At 38.2% G+C, this 19,428-nt stretch overlaps 1 protein-coding gene across 4 annotated transcripts in view; it reads left to right on the top strand.

Moving 5' to 3' along the window:
- LOC309718246 (GDNF family receptor alpha-2-like) overlaps nt 1–19,428 on the top strand; it is a 67,212-nt gene that overhangs the window by 6,198 nt on the left and 41,586 nt on the right. For all 4 annotated transcript variants that reach the window (XM_082553309.1, XM_082553310.1, XM_082553308.1 and 1 more), the window contains exon 3: nt 10,925–11,011. In XM_082553309.1, coding sequence (XP_082409435.1) covers nt 10,925–11,011 — 87 coding nt within the window. The remainder of the gene's footprint in view (nt 1–10,924; nt 11,012–19,428) is intronic.

The following is a 19,428-nucleotide window of genomic DNA, read 5'->3' as shown; positions in this document are numbered from 1 at the left end:
GTTTCACTCTCAGCTGTCAGTTAGTCCTCAGGAAACCATAAACCACCAAATGCAAATTTCAGCATCAAAGTCACAGAACCACTAAACTTATTAAAATTTAGCCTCTACAACACATGAATGTGTGGACAAAACTTAAGCATACACACACAAACACACAAATCGCTGATATGTGAAAAACCTTTTTGATGTGTGTGGAAAATATCTGTGTGTGTGAGAGAAAACAGACCTCAAACCACTGAAAGAAGCATGTCTGCAGACATAAAGATAATGAAGAGATGCTGCTGCTGGGAAAGTGTACGAAATAGATAAAAATCATTTCATCCATGCATATGTGTGTTACTGAGATGAAGACACAAACATGTGAACGTCTCTTTCTAGAATGGCAGATTATGAAGTCAAAGAGAAAAAGACTTCAGCATGAAAACAGTGTGCCTGCCCAGCATCCACACTTTTGAAACTCTGTAATCTATTAAATGTGTGTGCTGCGACGTTATTTCGCAGGCAAAGACATACTTTTGAAATTGCACTTACATCTTAAAGCATTTTCATGCTTTTCATGTTTTGGTTATTAAATGTGACTGTTTACCTCTTTACTTTTAAAGAAAGATAGGCCATTGTAACACTTGAGATCAAAGCTGGGCTGTATGCAGCTACCTTGGATCTAAATGGACAGAGATCAGGTTAAAGAAGTCTGAATTCAATAGTCAGAAGATGCTTTGACTGAAATATATGAGGCCCAGTCATGCTTTATAATCTCATCTTTTTAGAAATCTCTTTAACTAGCAGCATATCTAGTCTTGTCCAAGATATGCTAATATGTAAGAATTTGTACCAATGTGAGACGAAATGGAGCTCAAACCACTGAAACCAACGTGTCTTCATACAGATAATGAAGACTAACGAAGAGATGATGAAAACATAACATAAGATAAAATGGTGCGTTTTTATCTGTCCCCAACCTTTTTTGCACCACGAACCAGTTTATGCCCGACAATATTTTCACGGACCTGCCTTTAAGGTGTCGCGGATAAATACAACAAAATAAAACTAGTACCGGTACCGAAAAAAAGAAGATTTATTCATAACACACGTGAAAAGACCCAGGAAAACCGAGTTAACGATAAAAACGATAACAAAATAACGCTGAAAACCGATAAAAACCCTGAAAACCATACATTTCACACCTGAGCCTCAACTCTCGCGGCCCGGTACCAAACGACTCACAGACCGGTACCGGTCCAAGGCCCGGGGGTTGGGGACCGCTGGCCTAAACTGTATTTTGTGTGGATGGTTTACACGTAGGTCTTAGATGGATTAACAATTATGGTAGCTACCTGTTAAGTCAATTGTTGAAAACAATGTAAAAAAGAAAAAGTTGTGTGAGAGTGTGCGCAGTCACTCACACACACGCACGCACGCACACACACACACACACACACACACACACACACGCGCACGCACACACACACACACACACACACACACACACACACACAACAGACAAATATTCTGTTTTTTATTTGAGATTCCTGAGTTTAGACATTTAAAACACATAATTCCACTCTTCAAGTGGTTAAAGAATATGAGCTTTCAATATTCATTCAGATTTTTTGTCATTATTTTTGTCATTAGTCAGCTTTTTCTAATGTATGTTTAAAAGATATTCAGCTACTTTCAAGCTTTGAAACTTCTTCTTCTGTGTGAATTTTAACTTTCTAACTGTTAAGCACTTTGACTTTCAGGGGACTGATTCTGTGTATTTCAGCTTATTCTCTAATTTATTATGACTTTAGGTTGCCGGTCCGAGCCCCGGCTCAGACAGTCTCGGTCGTTGTGTCCTTGGGCAAGACACTTCACCTACCGCCTACTGGTGTTGGCCAGAGGGGCCGATGGCGCGATATGGCAGCCTCGCCTCTGTCAGTCTGCCCCAGGGCAGCTGTGGCTACAACTGTAGCTTGCCTCCACCAATGTGTGAATGTGAGAGTGAATGAATAGTGGCATTGTAAAGCGCTTTGAGGGCTCCCGAAAAGCTCTATATAAATGCAATCCATTATTATTATTTATTTTATTTTTATGGTGCACAGTGGCTGTGGTCCTTATGGCCAGTATTGGGTTACATCAAATGTAGTAGACTAATTTGCATTTAAGCTCATGATGCTTAGATTAATTCACTGAATTATACCCCTATGCCATCTGTATACAGTCTAGTGTAAAGATAATATACACTATACAGTGTAGGAAGTGGAAATCAGGCAAGACAGAATTTCTGTACTTTTGTAACCAAAATATAATTTTATGTCTGTTAAACTGTGTTATCTTTGACATTGATGTAGATTCGGGTAAAGAGATGGGAACAAACTGTGTGTTTTTGTGACAGGCTGCTAGTAATGAAGTGTCTAAAAACTGGTTCTTTGCTAAGTTATCTGTTGTGCGTAGACACAGCACTGCTTCATCGCATAAGTGAGGTGAGTTTTCTATGATTCATAGGTCAATGTCAAGTGGCTTAACAAACAAAAGAAAACAAATATGCCTCTAAAAGTGTGTGTGTGTTTGCACCTCCCTGAGAAATTAGTATTGGCATCAGCATAAAGAATGTAGACCTCATTAATTACAACAACAGCAAGCACTGATACATAGTGCTTATTTTCAACAAATCTCTTACAGTGCTGACAGTTTGGGGCTTTTACTGCCCTCTACATCTGGTTTCATAACTGCCTATCTCTTGTATTGAAGATTATTTTGTTTGACTACATTGGACTTTTCATTAAACTCAAAAATCTTGTACAGTAAAGCTGCTGCAGATTCAGATATTAGATTTGTGATACATATTTAATATGTCTGTGAAGGTTCTCAGTCATCCAGGTCATCGCAGTCAAAGGAGCTTGCAAAGAAAAGCGTCTGGACTTCTTTAAGTTACTTGAAGACGTTTCACCTCTCATCCGAGAAGCTTCTTCAGTTCTAAGGTCAAATGGTGGGGAGTCCCAGATTTAAACCTAGTGGGAGTATCCCCCCACTAGGTGCGGCTCTGGATCGTGGCAGAAATCGTGGAAATCCAGATGGTAGCCAGTGATAGTACTTTTTGTCTAATAAGTGTTACTGTGGGTGATATTTGATGCTTCTCCTCTGTTGTTCAAACATTCAAAAAATATGTATCTGCGTGATGATGTGGGGGGATACTCCCACTAGGTTTAAATCTGGGACTCCCCACCATTTGACCTTAGAACTGAAGAAGCTTCTCGGATGAGAGGTGAAACGTCTTCAAGTAACTTAAAGAAGTCCAGACGCTTTTCTTTGCAAGCTCCTTTGACTACATATTTAATAACTTCCAAGATTCATAGTGAAAGCGTGTTCACGACGGTTCCTAAAATTTTAGGAAATTTGAGAAATTTTAGGACTTTATTGTCAGTAATCATATCATATTTAGGGAATAGCATAACTGGTCCTCAAACTTGACACAGTAATGTTGTTTCTTGTGTTACCTAAGTCCTTCAGTTATCTGTAAAATGTGCAGAGGCAAAGCCATCAAAAGACCTTGGTTTGTGTGGGAGAAAACAAGCTTCTCAACGAAGGTCACGTTTTTCATCACTGACAGTTGAAGCCATCAAATGTTGGTGCGGCTCTGGATCGTGGCAGGAATCCTGGAAATCCAGATGGTAGCCAGTGATAGTACTTTTTGTCTAATAAGTGTTACTGTGGGTGATATTTGATGCTTCTCCTCTGTTGTTCAAACATTCAAAAATATGTATCTGCGTGATGATGTTTTTTTTCTATAATAACGATGTAGACTCACTAACAAAGAAAAAAGAAAGAAAACACCAGCTGCTATGTGTTCACCTTGGATTCATTGAGGACAATAAGGGAATATTGGATGTTTTGGTTTGTTTTTTTAGTTAACCAGTAGCCAAGCAACAACAGTCAGTAAGTGTAATGTCTGGTTTGTGCTGCCACATATTTCAGACTGATGATGGGGTTCATGCTTTAGCCCTCAGTGTTAAACTGTGCGACATCCACCCTTTCGCACTTCTCTCACATAGCTCTGTCAGCCTTAAAACTGAAAATGTCAACGTATTTGACACTATACCCAGAGACTTTAAAGTTAAACATTGACCAAGTCAAACCCAGACTCACCATGAGATAGCCTGACGGAAAGGCCGTCAAGCTGAAGTATGTTCTGTGTCCATGAGATGTGACTGTAAATTACAATCCAAGTGAGTGTGACCAGTGTTTCAAAGTTGACAATGCGTGAGAAAAAAGTGTGCCGAGGCTGAGAAAACATACAAAGCGCCTCGACAAAGTGACAGCAGTATGATTCATAACCGTCATCTAGTGCTGCTTGATGTGTCTTCTTGAAATATCAGCAAGCTGACACATCTCAGCAGGTGTTTAACTACACTTCTGAAACATTTTACATTTCACACCATGTCCTTACCCTTGTGAATGTGGTGGAATAACAAGGCCATGAAGCTAGAATGTGGGGCCACATCTCCCATTATTCTAGTCTGCCTCCATTTGTCTTAAAATCTTGAAAATCTTTTTTCAGTGGTAGGGTAAATGGTGTCATGTTAATTGTGTTGAATTCAATGCATCAGTGCAACTGTCCTTAATGGATAATGGATGGATTCTGCTCTGAATGGGCCCGTGTCAGTGCAAGGCGAGTGAATCTGTGCAGGACTCTTGAATCCATAAAAGAAGTAATTAAGAAAGAACTGTTGGCTGCTACACAGGGGAATATTGCATAGGTGGCTCTCAATTATGCTCCGGGGCTCGTGTGAATATTGCACAATTGAAGATTTAAACAATAAGTTCCATACCTCTAACATACACATTTTTTCCCCAGCCTCAGCTGTGAAATCACGCCCTGGCCCTCAAAGCAGGAGCCTTTGTGAATATCATTCATAGCAATTTAATTAGCTAACTTTCTCTTCAGTGAGAGGAAGGAGTGCTCCATTAGTTTGTTCCAGCTCATTGTGAGAGGAGTCTTTACATGAAATGACGAGAATGCCGCAATTTTGCGGAGTGATTTATTTTCTCCACTTTTATGAACGTCAGCATTGCAAAGGTCACTTGCTTAATATGTCGCTACATCATTCTAATGCCACAGGGCGGCCCCTAATGCTGCGGGACGTTACACGAAATGGACAGTGTGAGAATGCCGTGGACATCATGGTAGACTTCGGTGGTGAAGAGGAGTAATGGAGAGAGCAAGAGAAAAGACAGGAGGCGAGGGCAAGAAGCGAGGACGGGATGGTAGATAAATGATGAGGGGGCAAGGAAACTTAAGAGAGAAACGGAAAAGGAGTGAGAAGAAGAGAGAGAGCGTCATGGAGGGTGCTACAGGAGGAAGGGGGGTGGCGGTTGCAAAGGTACACAGTATTCCTGGGTGAAACCATCATTACTATGAGCAATGGTGGCAGTCACTGGCCATTACCTTAGCCATCCACTGTCATAAGCAGAACATTTTTCCAGCCTGCCCTGCATGTCAGGGTATACAGCGAGCAGGCTCTTGCATGCTGAATGTGTCCTCTTTGCTTTCTCCCTCCCTGAGCTGGAGACCCATACGGTACTCACTAGGTGAGTACCGTATCAGAGGAAGGGACCTGTCAATAGATCCTGTGTGTGATCAATACGGTCTTTCACAGCTTCCCCTCCTTGTCCTTTTCATCCTTCCTTCTCCCCTAGCATCTTTCATCCCCAAATGTGAAAGGGATCAGTAAAATAGGATGACAAAACAGGCACTGTTTGTCCTGGTAAATCTGTCTAATGATTTTCTATACAGTAAGGTGAACTGGCCGAAAATTACTCCCATTCACTTTGAGCCTAGTATAGAGTGTGACAGTGCAGCTGAAATGAGGGCCGGGTAGTGGGGTTTAGATTAGCCTTTTATAGCGGAGTGAGTTCTCTAGGTTCTCTATCAGAGGCGGGAGTGAGTGGCGGGGCTTTCTGCTCTTTGAATACTGTCATGATGTGGGCATTAAGACTCACTCCTGCAGAAAGGTTCACAGAGGTGCTGAATGAATGCGCATCATAGAAGTCAACTACAAGGCCTCTTTTTCTCTTTATCGCTCGTCTTTAACTCTGCTCATAAAATAGCTACTTGCGTTTTTCCCTCTATTTTCCATATAGAGGAATTTAAAGCAGAAGAAACGAGTCGTATGTTTTATATAGCCATACCTTACTTAATAACCAGATTGTCTATACAGCAGCTCTAAATATCTTTACAGTAAGTATTTATGTTGCTTCATATTGAGTATTTAAGTCTTACTATTGTAAAATTGGAACTTGTATCACCTACAAAGTGTGTGAAAGGATTAGTCACTGTTTTTCCCTATCAATATTCAACATTTAGCACCTGGCGCCAAGCATAGGGATGATTTAGGTACGTGAGAGTGGAACGCTTTTTTTTTTTTTTTTTTTAATCAACATTGCATTCACATAGCCAAAGGAAGGGCTGAAAAAACTCAACATTCGTTTTTTTTCCTCTCCTTTTTTAGCTATATTTGCCCAACACGCCATGCTGGATTGAAATTGTGACTTGAAATATTATTCTGAGCTAATACCAATATTCTATTTGTATGGTTTGAAATTGAGTTTAAAATGTCAATATAACTTCAAAAGCTGAGCTGTTAACAGAATATACCCTTCAACTTTTGTTTTGTTAAGTGCAATTTTTAAAAAAATGCGTTTGTGGTACAACTTGTCTTTGTCGAGATGAACACATAATAGGAGGAAATATTAATGCATTTTATTATAATGTGATTTAAAAAGGTGTTTTTTCTTATTAATTTATAAAAGTATTCTCTAAGATATGAAAGGAGCCCAGGCTGGCACGCCTAAACTCCACAGGCAGCTCATTTACAAACTTTTCAAGCTCTGACAGCAGAGGCTTGGTTACATGCAAGCTGAGCATGTGCAGCAGCCTGCAGAGCTCTGCAGAAGACGTCCAGCTGTGCTCCAGGCCGTGCAATGAGTTTGCAATTAGTCTAAGATATCGTTTTGTTGCATATTCTTATTATATGAGTGGGAGATAATATGTGTGCAGTGTAAATGGGTGTTTCCTGCAACACAAACAGAGAACAAGGTGAAATGAATATTAAACTGATGGACAATAACTAAAGGGAAACCATTAAAAACAGATGGTGAACGACTTCTAGCTTCTGGCCATAAACCATTTGCCAAGAATGTCACGAAAAAACCATAGGATAGTTTCCACCTCAAGAGTTCAACTTCATTGATAATGCATATGAAAAGAAAGAGTGATGGTACCTAATAGCTTTGTAAGACCCCTTATGGCAGCTAACAGCCCTGTGAACCCACCGGAAGGCATTATTTTTCTCATGCTGTAACTAGGGAAGGGCTGATTGTCTTTCATGCTCCATCCTGTCAGAGCAAATGAAGTCAAACGGAGGCTTAATTACAGCGATAACTTGTTGCCCTGCGGCTAAAAAACATCTGATCACTAAACAGCTGGGAGGAATTTTCTATTACTTGATGAATGCGTAATTGGGTCCAGGGTGACTGTCAAAGAGCAGTTTTCTTTAAGTACAACAAGGCCTCCTGCTGTGGGATTTCTCAGTCCTAAGGGTGTGTGTGAGATTATATTGTGTTTTGCAGTTTTATGATTTAGTACGGCTTGTACCATCCATTAGCTGCAGCTACTGTTGTGGGTTCACATTATTCTTCCACCAAGGCAAAAGCTGAGGTGGATGTATGTGATCAGAGCCATCTTTCTGTCTGTTTGTTCCTAGTAAGATTACACAAACCTGTCAAAGTGAATTTAATGAGCCATGAACGTAGAGCATAAGCCGAAGAGGATCCTACTAAATTTAGGCGTAGATTCAGATCGCTTTTAAAAATGCACAATAGGGTATTGACCTTGGTGGATCTTGATCTTTGTGAGTGCCCTTATAGGATCAGTACAGTACACACTGCACAGACACACTGTAAAATTTAACGTGCCTAAAATGGCTTGACTCTCGGCTGCCTGTGAAGCTTTCCTACAGTGTAAGAAGCTGCCTGAACAAAATAGTAAGCAACCTAATAACAAGTTGTTTGCTTGTGGCAAAAGATAGAACATGCCTTTTTCCATTTGGCTCTGTTCAGTGCAAAGCATTCGATTTTTCTGTACATTATTTCCTTCTTTTTTCTTCTTTTTTTTAAATGCACAATAGCGGTAGGTGCTGCTAAAAAAACATGGAAGGGTGGTAAAGGTGGTTGTTTGCTGTGTAGGTGGTAGTCTTGAACTCTTGAAAGGCTTCAGAGCATTATAGCTTTTGAAGGTAATTGTTGTAATTAGACATACTGCGAGATCTCAAGTTCTGGAACCTCCCGAGTCCTTCTGTCTTGATAGAAATGTAAGGACAAGCATGAACAGAGTTGTGAGTGATGCAACTGTGGATAAAAAACACAATACAGTACATCAGAAAGCAGAACTTAGATTTCTCTATCTCCATGTTATCTATCTATCTATCTATCTATCTATCTATCTATCTATCTATCTATCTATCTATCTATCTATCTATCTATCTACCTACCTACCTACCTACCTACCTACCTACCTACCTACCTTCCTTTCTATCTTAGAGTGAATATGTGTTTCTGTATGGACACTTTGAGGATTTAGGTAGTTTAGTCTTTCAAAGGGTTTTCTGCCCCCAATTGTGCTGCTTCTTTCTTCCTCTGCAATTTTGTGTATCTTTTCTTTTCTATTCTTTGTGTGTGTCCCCCAGCACTTTTTTATTTCTCTCAAACAAATGTGAGATCCTGAACTGAGCAACATGTCAATAGCTGTGTGTGCTCAAAAAGTGGCCGGCTGAGCTACTCTTTTTTTCTTATGATTGCCAGTTCCGATGAAGAGGGGTCATGCAGACATATATAGAAAGCAGTGACTGCAGATATGCACTGGTCTGTGTCGGGGTGGTCTTTAATCTGCAGAAAAATGGAGGAAAAATCCCATTAGTAATTCAGCTTTTCCCTGTTATTAAAATTTAGCTAATCTGTGTGCATGTGCACATATTTTTGCTAAGGGGTGAGGGTTTAACAAATTTATCTTTCATGCCAATGGATATGATCACAAAGCCAATATTATCATGGTTGTATTGCTGTCTGCTGATTATTATTATCCAACGATTCATACAGTTTCTTGACCATCAATCCATTCATTGTCTTCCACTTATCCAAGCGAGGGGTTTGGAGATTATCACAACTGTCACAGGGTTAGAGGTGGGTTTATGCCTTGGACAGGATGCCAGTCCATCACAGTGCTAACACAGAGAGAAAGACAACCGTTCACACTCACATTTACACCTACGGCCAATTTAAAATGTTGAAATTTGGACTAAATATCTACTCCAAAGACTCCAGAGTCCAGACAGGTCCAAGGCAGCTGGCAGGTTTGAGGAAAGGACCTTCTCACTGTGAGGCAACAGTGATAAACACTGTGTCACTTTACCTTCTGGTTACCATCATTTGAATTATTGCTTATTGCTTATTATAATTTGCTGTGCAAAGAATACATAAATACCTCAGTAATAGCAATAATATGGCATACAGGCATACACGCACACACACAGCTTTCTACAATAGTCTTACCTATTATCACAGCAGTTAGCTGAAAGCATTTTTTCAGATTGCATCACATTTTCCTGAAATGCTCGAAGAGCGTGCTGATAAACAAAATGCACCATATCTATTGATTGGATCTACTGATTGGTTGTCCTAGAAGCGTAGTCTTTTACCAACAGGTTACGGATTTTCTCATTTGTAGCAGCAGGCCCCCAAGCCTTCCTCATAACACCCTCACTGTGTTTCTGTTAGGATCCGAATGCAAAGCTATTACACACTGGAGGGTTTGTCTCAATCACACTGAATGGCTATGAATTTTAAATGTGGGATTAGGGCCTACAGAGAAGCAGGCACATGGGAGAGACTCAGTCAGTTGAGTGCTAATTTTATTTTTTATTCATTTATTTATTTATTTATTTTCATAAAAACAGCTCAGCCAACACATTGTTAACAGGAAAGATGCATTGCTTATGCTTTAGTCCTTCAGCTGTTCTCCCAAATCAAACCAAAGCAGGCACAAATGCTCCACAAGCAAAGAATGTGATGATGACAAACATTTCTTTTCCTGTCGTGGAGAATCAGAAAATATATTAAGTAAAAATTAAAACAGCAACAGATGCAATCTTGCAAGAGAAATGTCCTTTATTGCAGAGGAGCTGAAGCACTGAGCCACCCCCACAGGGGAATGACAAAAGATAAAGACCTTTTTTCTGTTATACAATATTCAAAACAAGTAAAAATTCTTGGAGCTTGGAAGCAATTTGTCATTATCTTATGATATTTACTGCACATCAATTTTCCCTTATCTTAGAGATTCTCAGAAATGGAAACATGTTCTTGGCAGTTGGACGCAGTAACATTTCCTTTCATTAACTCTCTTTAAGCATAGTCCATTGAGTTGAAGTGACCGAGGAAGGAATATGCTCGTTTCCTGTTATTCCCCTAACTGCATTCCTTCCCCAAATTATTTTAGCACATCCACAAACAGAATATGAAAATATGACCATACATGGAAAAGATGAGTATTGAGAAACATAATCATTGTTGAGGATGAAAAACGTCTAAAACTGTTGTTGGTCAAAAATATATTGCTCAAGGATAATGCTACATTTAAATCAAAGTCATGCTTTCAAATATCTGTTAAATTCAAATCAAAAGAGTTTATTGTTAGTGGTTCTTTGTGTGAGTCAGTAAAGTTTGAGATATGGATTGAATCTTGCTTTATTTTGTGTATATTCTGTGATATTGGGGGTAAGATGAATTCCTATGTGTTGTATATTTTCTGATGATTCAGTTAATTGTAGAGCTGTGGTCTTTTTGAGCAATAACTAATCTTTTTTTTTCATCCTTACTGTTGTTTTAGATGAAGACAAGGAAGACTTATCTCCATATGAACCTGTTGCACCCAACTGGCACCCCGACACAAGCCGTTTGGCTTCCATCTCTTCAGGTATCACAACACTGATCTTAACAAAATGATGAATTTATAATAATGCCCAGATTTAAAATTTCTTAGGGGATTTTGATTTCCGATTTTTTTTCAGCGTTAACATGCCAGGTTTGTTGATTATGATTTTGATTATGATTATGATGATGGCATATGGCAACAAAAATCTACTTTTCTTTAACCCAAAATATTATTTTTTACATTAAAATAATTTACTAAACTAAACTAAACAGCTCCTGAAATGCCGTAAGTTGCAGGATTTTCTCTTACTTAAACAACTGAAAACTGTACTATTGGAGTTTCTGTACACCCATCATTACCTAACAAAAGCAGTGTATATGCAATAGATATGTACAACAAAACTAATGTCAGCTACATTCACAGTTACATCATTTTCCAGTATGTTTCTAACTTCACCAGGCACACAATTCTTCTGTATTTACTCGTTTCTATAATTTTCCTTTTATTTGATCCTTGATCCTTTGCTCATACCGAGGCTGCTAGCTTCTGGCTGACTCTGAGCGCTGGATAGCTTTAGCCACTTTTCCTTTGTTAGCGTCTTTAAAATGTCCATTCTAGATCAGGTTGATTTAAGTCTTTTTAGGTTTGTTGTTACAAATGTTTTACTGGTGGTCTCTTCATAGTTTACTTGCTCACAAGTATTTGTTAGTGTAGGTGTGCATGTTGTACATGCAAGAAAGAGACTGGCTCATAACTGGACATACATGAGCCACCTGTCCTGGCTGAGAATGCAGAACACTGAATGATTGTGGTTCCTGATTGGTGTCTAATAATAATAATACTGGAAATGTTAGGTTAATAGCTGTTCTGGAGAGAATGCAATATAAGTTTAATAGGGCCTAAAAAATGTGCAGTGGGCTACTCGTTCCTCATTGGCCATCTACCAGTTATCTGTCCTTGCCTTTGGATAAATTGGGTGCTTATTGTTTAAGCTGTCCAGCATACAGTGGTTTTTTTGGCTGTGTGTGCTAAAGTATACACTTTCAGTGCACCACCCCACAGCTATTGATTGTGCGTTCAGTTTGATTTCCTCTTTGGTTTACTAATTAAACAGCCTGGCCCTCAACAGAAGAGCTTTAGCTTCTCTAATGCACTAGTTACTATGGCCACTCTATCAGTAATCAGTGCAGATCTTAAAAGACACCGATATAATAATAAATGCATTGCAGAGAAGCATGCATTAGTATAGACGTTACTTGACACAAAAGGATTTCTGTTTAATGCTGGAGCTATAGGCTACACTCACTTGAAAATTCAGTCATATTCTTTCATTCAGTTCTGACAGAAATTTCCAGATTATGTTCCTTTTCGGGGGTTTTTTCTTTTTAGCCAAAAGCTATCTACAAACACTGAAGACTGCACATTTTCCTTTTCTCTTTGCTGATGTATCTTCCTTTGTTTTATAACTGGGAGGTACAAGAAAGACACGCTTTTTGCATAATCCCCTTAGCTTTAAATCAGTAGTGCCTTACTTGTTTTTGAAAATAGGTTTGTTTGATATATTGAAAAAGCGAGACCAGAATATATAAAAGTGCTGGCTTTGATTAGTTTGGAGTTTTTAGAGATGATAGAAAACTGCCTTCCCTGTTTTAAGTACATCTAAAAAATTCTGAAAATGCATACTTCTGCCAAGGCTGCACAAATCTCAAAATTTGTTACTTTAATAGTAGAAAATGTGACTGAAACATGCACACATGTTTATGGTTATATGAAGTCATCCTGATTTATTATTGGTTTTAGTTTGGCTTTAGATTAAAAAAAATGAAATCAAGCTCATGACAGTTGAATTATGATATTTTCAGTTTATGTTGTTCTTGCACCTCCTATAGGCAAAATACCATTAAATATTAATTTAATCTATATAGCACACATTCACAACAGCAAGGTTGAGATGTTGCAATATTATACAAAGCTACCCAACAATTCTGTGCGAGTTCGTTGAAGAATGTTGCAAAACAAAATAATAACACTTGTCAGACTGGTGGGATCAATAATGGGAGATCGGAATCAGTTAAACATCAAAAAGTATACTAGTAATGCTGCAAGCCTTTGCTCAGGCTTGGCTTCACTTTCTGATGTAAAAAACGTTAGAAAATTAAAGCTAAAAAGGTAATCATATTTATGATATCATAATGACAATAAAAAACTATGTCGATATGAGAGTCAAGAGTCAATCAATTACATGCAAAGAGTAATGCCATTTTGGTTCAAATTTAGTAATTAGAGTTTAAAAAGGGGAGGGTGTGAATAAGGGGTCTTTGCTTGTCTTTAGGTCACAACAGCATTAAATTTCACTAATCGTGGTATGAAGTACAGAATAACTGAGAAGGGGGTATAACTTAAGAGGGAAATGGAATTTAAAAATACAAAGTGCTAGAACAACTCTAAAAAGTATGTCTATCACTATAGCAGGAATTAAATTCTGGATCAGTCTAACAGAAGAAATTAAAGAAAGTAACAACATAAACCAGTTTAAAATGAAATATAAAAAACACATTTTTAACAAATATAAGAATGAAGAAAACAGGGTTAACCCAGGGCGGTAATGTTGTTCGTAATAGTGTTTTAGTTTGTTTGTCTCATAATTTGTGAATCTGCAAACGTTACCACTTTATTTGTTTTGTTTATTTGTTTGTTTGTTTTGTTTTGTCCTTGCTTTACTTTTGCTTCATATGTTGTTTGTTTAATTGAAGGCTAAAAGAAAATTATATCAATGAGAGGTAAGATTTGAGGAGGTAGGGACTAATAAGTGTTTACTTACAAACAAAAGAATGGAATGACATTTTGTAATGATTGTGAAGCCACATGCTTAAAATAAAATTGAACTGAACTGAACTTGAAAAATACCGCAAAGGAAAAAGTAACTGAAGAAAATTGCCATTAAAAAATGAAGTTTTAAATCACTGTAGTGCGTGTGTGTGTGTGTGTATGAAATACTATTCGGTTGAGTGATAATTAATGGAACTGCGTGTCAATTCCATTAATTAGCTTTTTGATTTACTTCCTCACTCATCCCACTGTTTGTCATTTTCCTCTTTATCATTACAAGGTACTTAATTTTGTTTACTTAAATATCATTCATTTAAAAACTGCCGGCATGAGGAATCATGAAATTGAGTCTGATTGTGGTGTGAGTCTGTTAAAGCATGTGAATGTTTTTCATAAAAACATAAATAAGATATAAATAGAATATCAACATCCAGCATCAGCATAAACATGTGCTCTGTGAATGGGGTCAGCCTACTGGCTGACGCTACACATAGCTGTTACATGATGCTTTGCTTGAAGTCAAATGAAACTCAGAGTTTTGTTTGCTAAATAAAATAACTTTGTTTACCAAATGTTTATCATATCTAGTTCATTGTTCAAGCAAGAGGAGCCAAATATAAAAGCACGTAGACTGAAGAAAATGTTCAATTTTAATGAAAAATATAAATATATATAAAAAATTTGGAGGAATTACCTGAAAAGAGACATGCAGGGTGCATGCATACAAATTGGGAGATACACACAGGGAATCATAAAAGAGAAAAGAGAAAAACACAAAGAGGGTGAAAAAAAAAACCAGGCTCATGGTCATCACATTTCTGCCATCTTCCTAGTTGTTTAATATTCATGGTTCTGTTTTAATTAGCTTTATTATTATAATTTAGAAACCCACAATATTTGTTTGAGTCTATAATAATAACCAAGAAATCTGCCTCTGTGTTCATGTTTTTTGATTCAAGCTCAAAGAGTACACAGTGTTGTCATTCAAGTCATGTAGACTCATTACTAATTGTGATGTTAACCACAGTTGGAAGTAGAAATAACCAATCTCAGCTCACACCATGAAAACAGTGTGACTTTAATACATATATAAATTATTATTAGCTTGAGAATTTCCCAGTTTAAACAACTTTATTGTCACTTATGGCTAATTAATAATAATATTGTACAATTAAATATACATTGATTCGTTTTTAATTATGACTTCTAACTAACTGATGAATTCTCATAAATTTAAAATTATTTCACTAGTGAGGAATGACTGCTGGTCTGTGGAAGCCATGATGTTGCCCTGCGATCTTGAATACAGTGGGGAAGATAGACATTGTTGTTCCACCTAATCGTGATTCATGTAAGTAGCTAGAGAAGATGGTACAAATTTCAATTTGTGTATGGACTTCAGATTTAGGATACGAAGGATCCTACCTATATTTTTTTAATCTTGGAAGGGGGTCCAAAAATACAAAAAAAGACAGCAGGTGAGGGAACTGACTGGAGTTAGTAAATAAAATCTTATCCTCTTCTTTTTTCCTCACTTAAAGCCTCATTTCCTGAACTGAATTCAGGGCTGTAATACTCAAAAACTTTTATAAACAGACTTATTTATTCCCAATATTATGACAATTACTTATTTTTGAGCAAATTAGACATTCGATCCTCACATCTGCCAGACTGCTGACAACAAGCTAGCTAAACAAACAACTGGTTATAAGCTCACATTATTCCAGCTAATGTTAGGCTCAGATATCCTAAAAATCTTATAAATAGTATGATCACATTCTCACATTGTATGAGAAAGTGTCAGAGTCCAACAATGTTAGTGCAACTTCAAAGAAAGTTTTACTAATGTCGGCTAACAGAGGCTAACAGCAGCTAACAGGGGAAAGAACAGCAGCACTTACCTATAGAAAAGTTCAAGATATCCTTAACAAATCACCTCAGTGTCACTGTTAGTGGACAAAAGTGAGATTCACTGACTCACTGACTCGTATTGGACTACTTCCACAAAGTTTTACAGCCTCGAGAGCAAATTGGCATAGACTCATATTGACAGCTGAGGTAAACTGCAGACTGACAGCCTCACTGCAGATGAACAACAGCCAGAGTTATCTGTCCTACAGCAGCTACCGTAGCAAGGATTATGCACCTGAATTGAGGGTAAAAAAACTCTCATTTGACGGGTCTGCAAACCACTGACATCTAGTGGAGAGATTTTCCCGTAATGTACTTTTAAGAGTGATAACTTGTTGTGAGCTAATTCTTTTTTGTCAAAAACATAATAAAACACACAAGGTTACAAAAAAATGAATGAATAAAGAAAGAAAGAAAAGTTAACAGCTTAGAAGTCCAACTCCCTTCCTGAAAGAAAATACAGTACAATGCACCTAGACATATTAAGATACAACAGGGACTCATTACTCTATCCATTTTGCTTCAGCTGTTTCCTCTACTCGCTTCAAGGTGAAATATTGGATTTGCTCTCGAAAATCTGTTTAGCCACAAGCTTTCCTCATTATTTATCATTTCTGAGGGCAGGGTAATTGATTGTGGCACTGACATAAAACCACAGGCAAACAGATAAGTAATTACACACTTCTTTTATGGAAATACTTCTCCCTTTGATTGCTAAACCAAACAAAAGTATTCATAATCATGTCTATAAATGTTCAACTATATAGAGACTTGGGGAATATATGATATCTGGTTAGGATTGTTCTCAGATGAGAACAGGGAAATCTACACCCTCCAAGAGGAAAGGTAGAAAATTGAAAAATAATCTCTGCTATTTTAAAAGTTTTTGTGTGGAAGGGAGATAAGGGACATAAGTGGTGCTAGAATAAAAGAAGAATTCTGTACTACTATATGCACTCACACTGAATTAAAATGAAACAGAACATATGGAGACTGTTTCTGCATTGCCCCGAGTGATACCTGGAAAACTATTTCACACAAGCTGCTCCTTTTAATGGGACTGTGTAGTCATAGCCTGATTTTGCATATCTTTGAATGCACATGCAGTTTGCTTGCATTGTACACACAGAGACAAAAAAGACAAAGAGCAAATAGCAAATTTAATCCTGTGGGATCTGTCCCTTGAAATAAGGTCAGTGACTATACTTTTGCGTGTCCATATTTCTTTTTCAGCAACAGTGATGACAATGTACTCGAGTAAGGTTTCATCAGAAACACAGAGATGAATTGTGCTCTTCTTGCCCTGGCTTTGCTGGCACTGTGCACCTGCATCAGCAATGTTTCATCACCTTAGTGCTCAGCACAGTTGCATCTCGGGCTGAATAAAGTGTCCTTGTCAACACCAGTCTCTTTGCTGTGATGGCAGTATGGTGGCATTTACTAAATCCTCCTTTCCTCCGCTGCCATGCACCTTTCATCACAAAAGAGGGATGGTGATTATAGGTTAGTACTAATTTGTAACGTGACAGGCTATAAGCATGCCTCATCACAAAAAAGCATATTTTGACTTTGACAGTTTTTGCTGATACTTTAAGGTGGACATAATTATTGCGATGTCACATATCATGTACTGGAGCCCCCTCGAACAAAAGATGGTTGTCAGTCACAAGGTAGGGCAGCCAAGATGAAGCTTACCCTGCACGTTGTATTCAGAAAGACAACTGAGACCATAAACTCATCATGAAATCTTATCTTTATCGCCAAGGGCGATCGTGGCTCAAAAGTTGGCAGTTTGTCTTGTAATCAGAAGGTTGCCGGTTCCAGCCCCGGCTCCAACAGTCTCAGCCGTTGTGTCCTTGGGCAAGACACTTCACCCGTTGCCTATTGGTGCACCCCAGGGCAGCTGTGGCTACAACGTAGCTTGCTATCACCAGCGTGTGAATGGGTGGATGATTGAACGTAGTGTAAAGCGCTTTGGGGTCCTTAGGGACTAAGTAAAGCATTATACAAATACAGGCCATTTACCATTTGAGGTTATAGATCAAGTGGGCAGAGGGGTAATTTTCCTGTAGACAACCATACAACTTAACTTCTTTGCAACCAGAGCCGTCTCCCCCTGGTGGGCATTTCTTAGACTACAGGCTTAAGTCACTTTGATGTTGGCTTTTGGCTGACAGTAAGCTTATTGTAAAAAATTATAGTGGGGGAAAAAAGACAGTATAGTGATCAAATTAATTAAAAATAATGCTTTTTAAATGTGCCAATGAGGAAATTAGGTTAGCAATAAAGTTCTTCCTTGACCTTATCACTGCTTTAAAGATACATCTAGTTATATTTAATGTGACACAGCATAGCTTGGCATAGTTTAACTTTCCTCATCCAGCTGATACAAACATGCTCCCTGTCACATCCATCAAGTTCAGTGTCAGATAGATTTTGCCACATTTTGGCGCAGAGACCAGGTCTGGCTCCTGCAGTCTGGTTTCTGTCACAAGGTATGATACCTCCCCCCTGCACACCTGTCCACATTAAGCTTAAACAGTCAGGTTATTGGCAGATATTTTTCACTCCTATGACTAATGACACAGGCAATGCTGTCAGTTCAGGGCAGAGGTTGTGGTTACCTCATGAAGGAGATGATATATTGAAAGGGAGCCAGGTTTGTATAGGGGAGCAGTGGAAGTGTTCCTTTGTGGAGCAGGAAAGCTATGGAAAGTATTTTCCTTCGGGAGTGCTTTCGACAGCTTCAGTGAATGCAGTATGGCCAGCATTCAAGTCTGGTGATGCTAAACTTGTATTCTTAACCTGCTTAGTTGGTAGAAACTCATAGTTGTGAAAATGTGTGAAAATTTGCAAAAAATAAAATAATTATCCGAGCAAAATGCTTTAAAGAGAAGTTAAAGAAGGAATATAAGTCCCCTACAGACATGCACTCTTCTGATGATTAATTTTCTATTAATCATCAAAAATTTCCTGCTTGATGTGGATGAATGTGCTTTTCTGGAAAAGGTTACACCACCTTAGCAACCCAGTATCGTGGGAAACCGTGTAATAGACACGCTGGTCTACCGGGTCCATTTCACGCTTTGCATCTCCAAAACGTGAAATGGACAGGCTTGCAGAAGTTGCATTACTATATGCCAAATTTGCATTACCAGCAGGGGGAGATAATATATTTAAAGCCGCAAAGTCGGTAGTGAGCAAAAAAAACTCATATTAAGTACATTCCAGTGTCCTTAATTGTCAGAATCGATTAAGGTATATACATATACATTTACATGTATATGTATATACATGTAAATGTGTTAATAATTTCTGTTTAAACACTTTAAACACCGTGATTATTTTCATGCTGAAATAAAATATCTCCCTCTTCAGATTACTGTAACTTACTACAAATTCTGCATTTCTGAGGAAGCTGAGTAATCTTGTCCCAGTCATGTCTGATACGGGATTTAAGCTGTTCAACAGTTCTGGGTTGTTCTTTGTTGATGACAGAGATGCTGGCCTTTGAACTGAATGCTGATAACAACCTGGATCCTTTTACTTTGTAGTCTGGAGGAAAGTGTCCATGTTTTCCAAAAACAATTTTCACTTTTGGTTTTGTCTGGCCACCAAACCGTTTTACGCATCTCCCCAGTTCATTTTAAATGAGCCAAAAGAAGACAGCAGTGTTTCTGGATCATGTTCACATGTGGCCTCTTCTTTGCATGAAAGAG

This window comes from Aulonocara stuartgranti, assembly GCF_965226115.1.
Source record: "Aulonocara stuartgranti genome assembly, chromosome: 12".
In the NCBI taxonomy this organism is placed as follows: domain Eukaryota; kingdom Metazoa; phylum Chordata; class Actinopteri; order Cichliformes; family Cichlidae; genus Aulonocara; species Aulonocara stuartgranti.
Note: the sequence above shows the minus strand (reverse complement) of the source record. Positions and strands in the feature narration are given on the sequence as shown.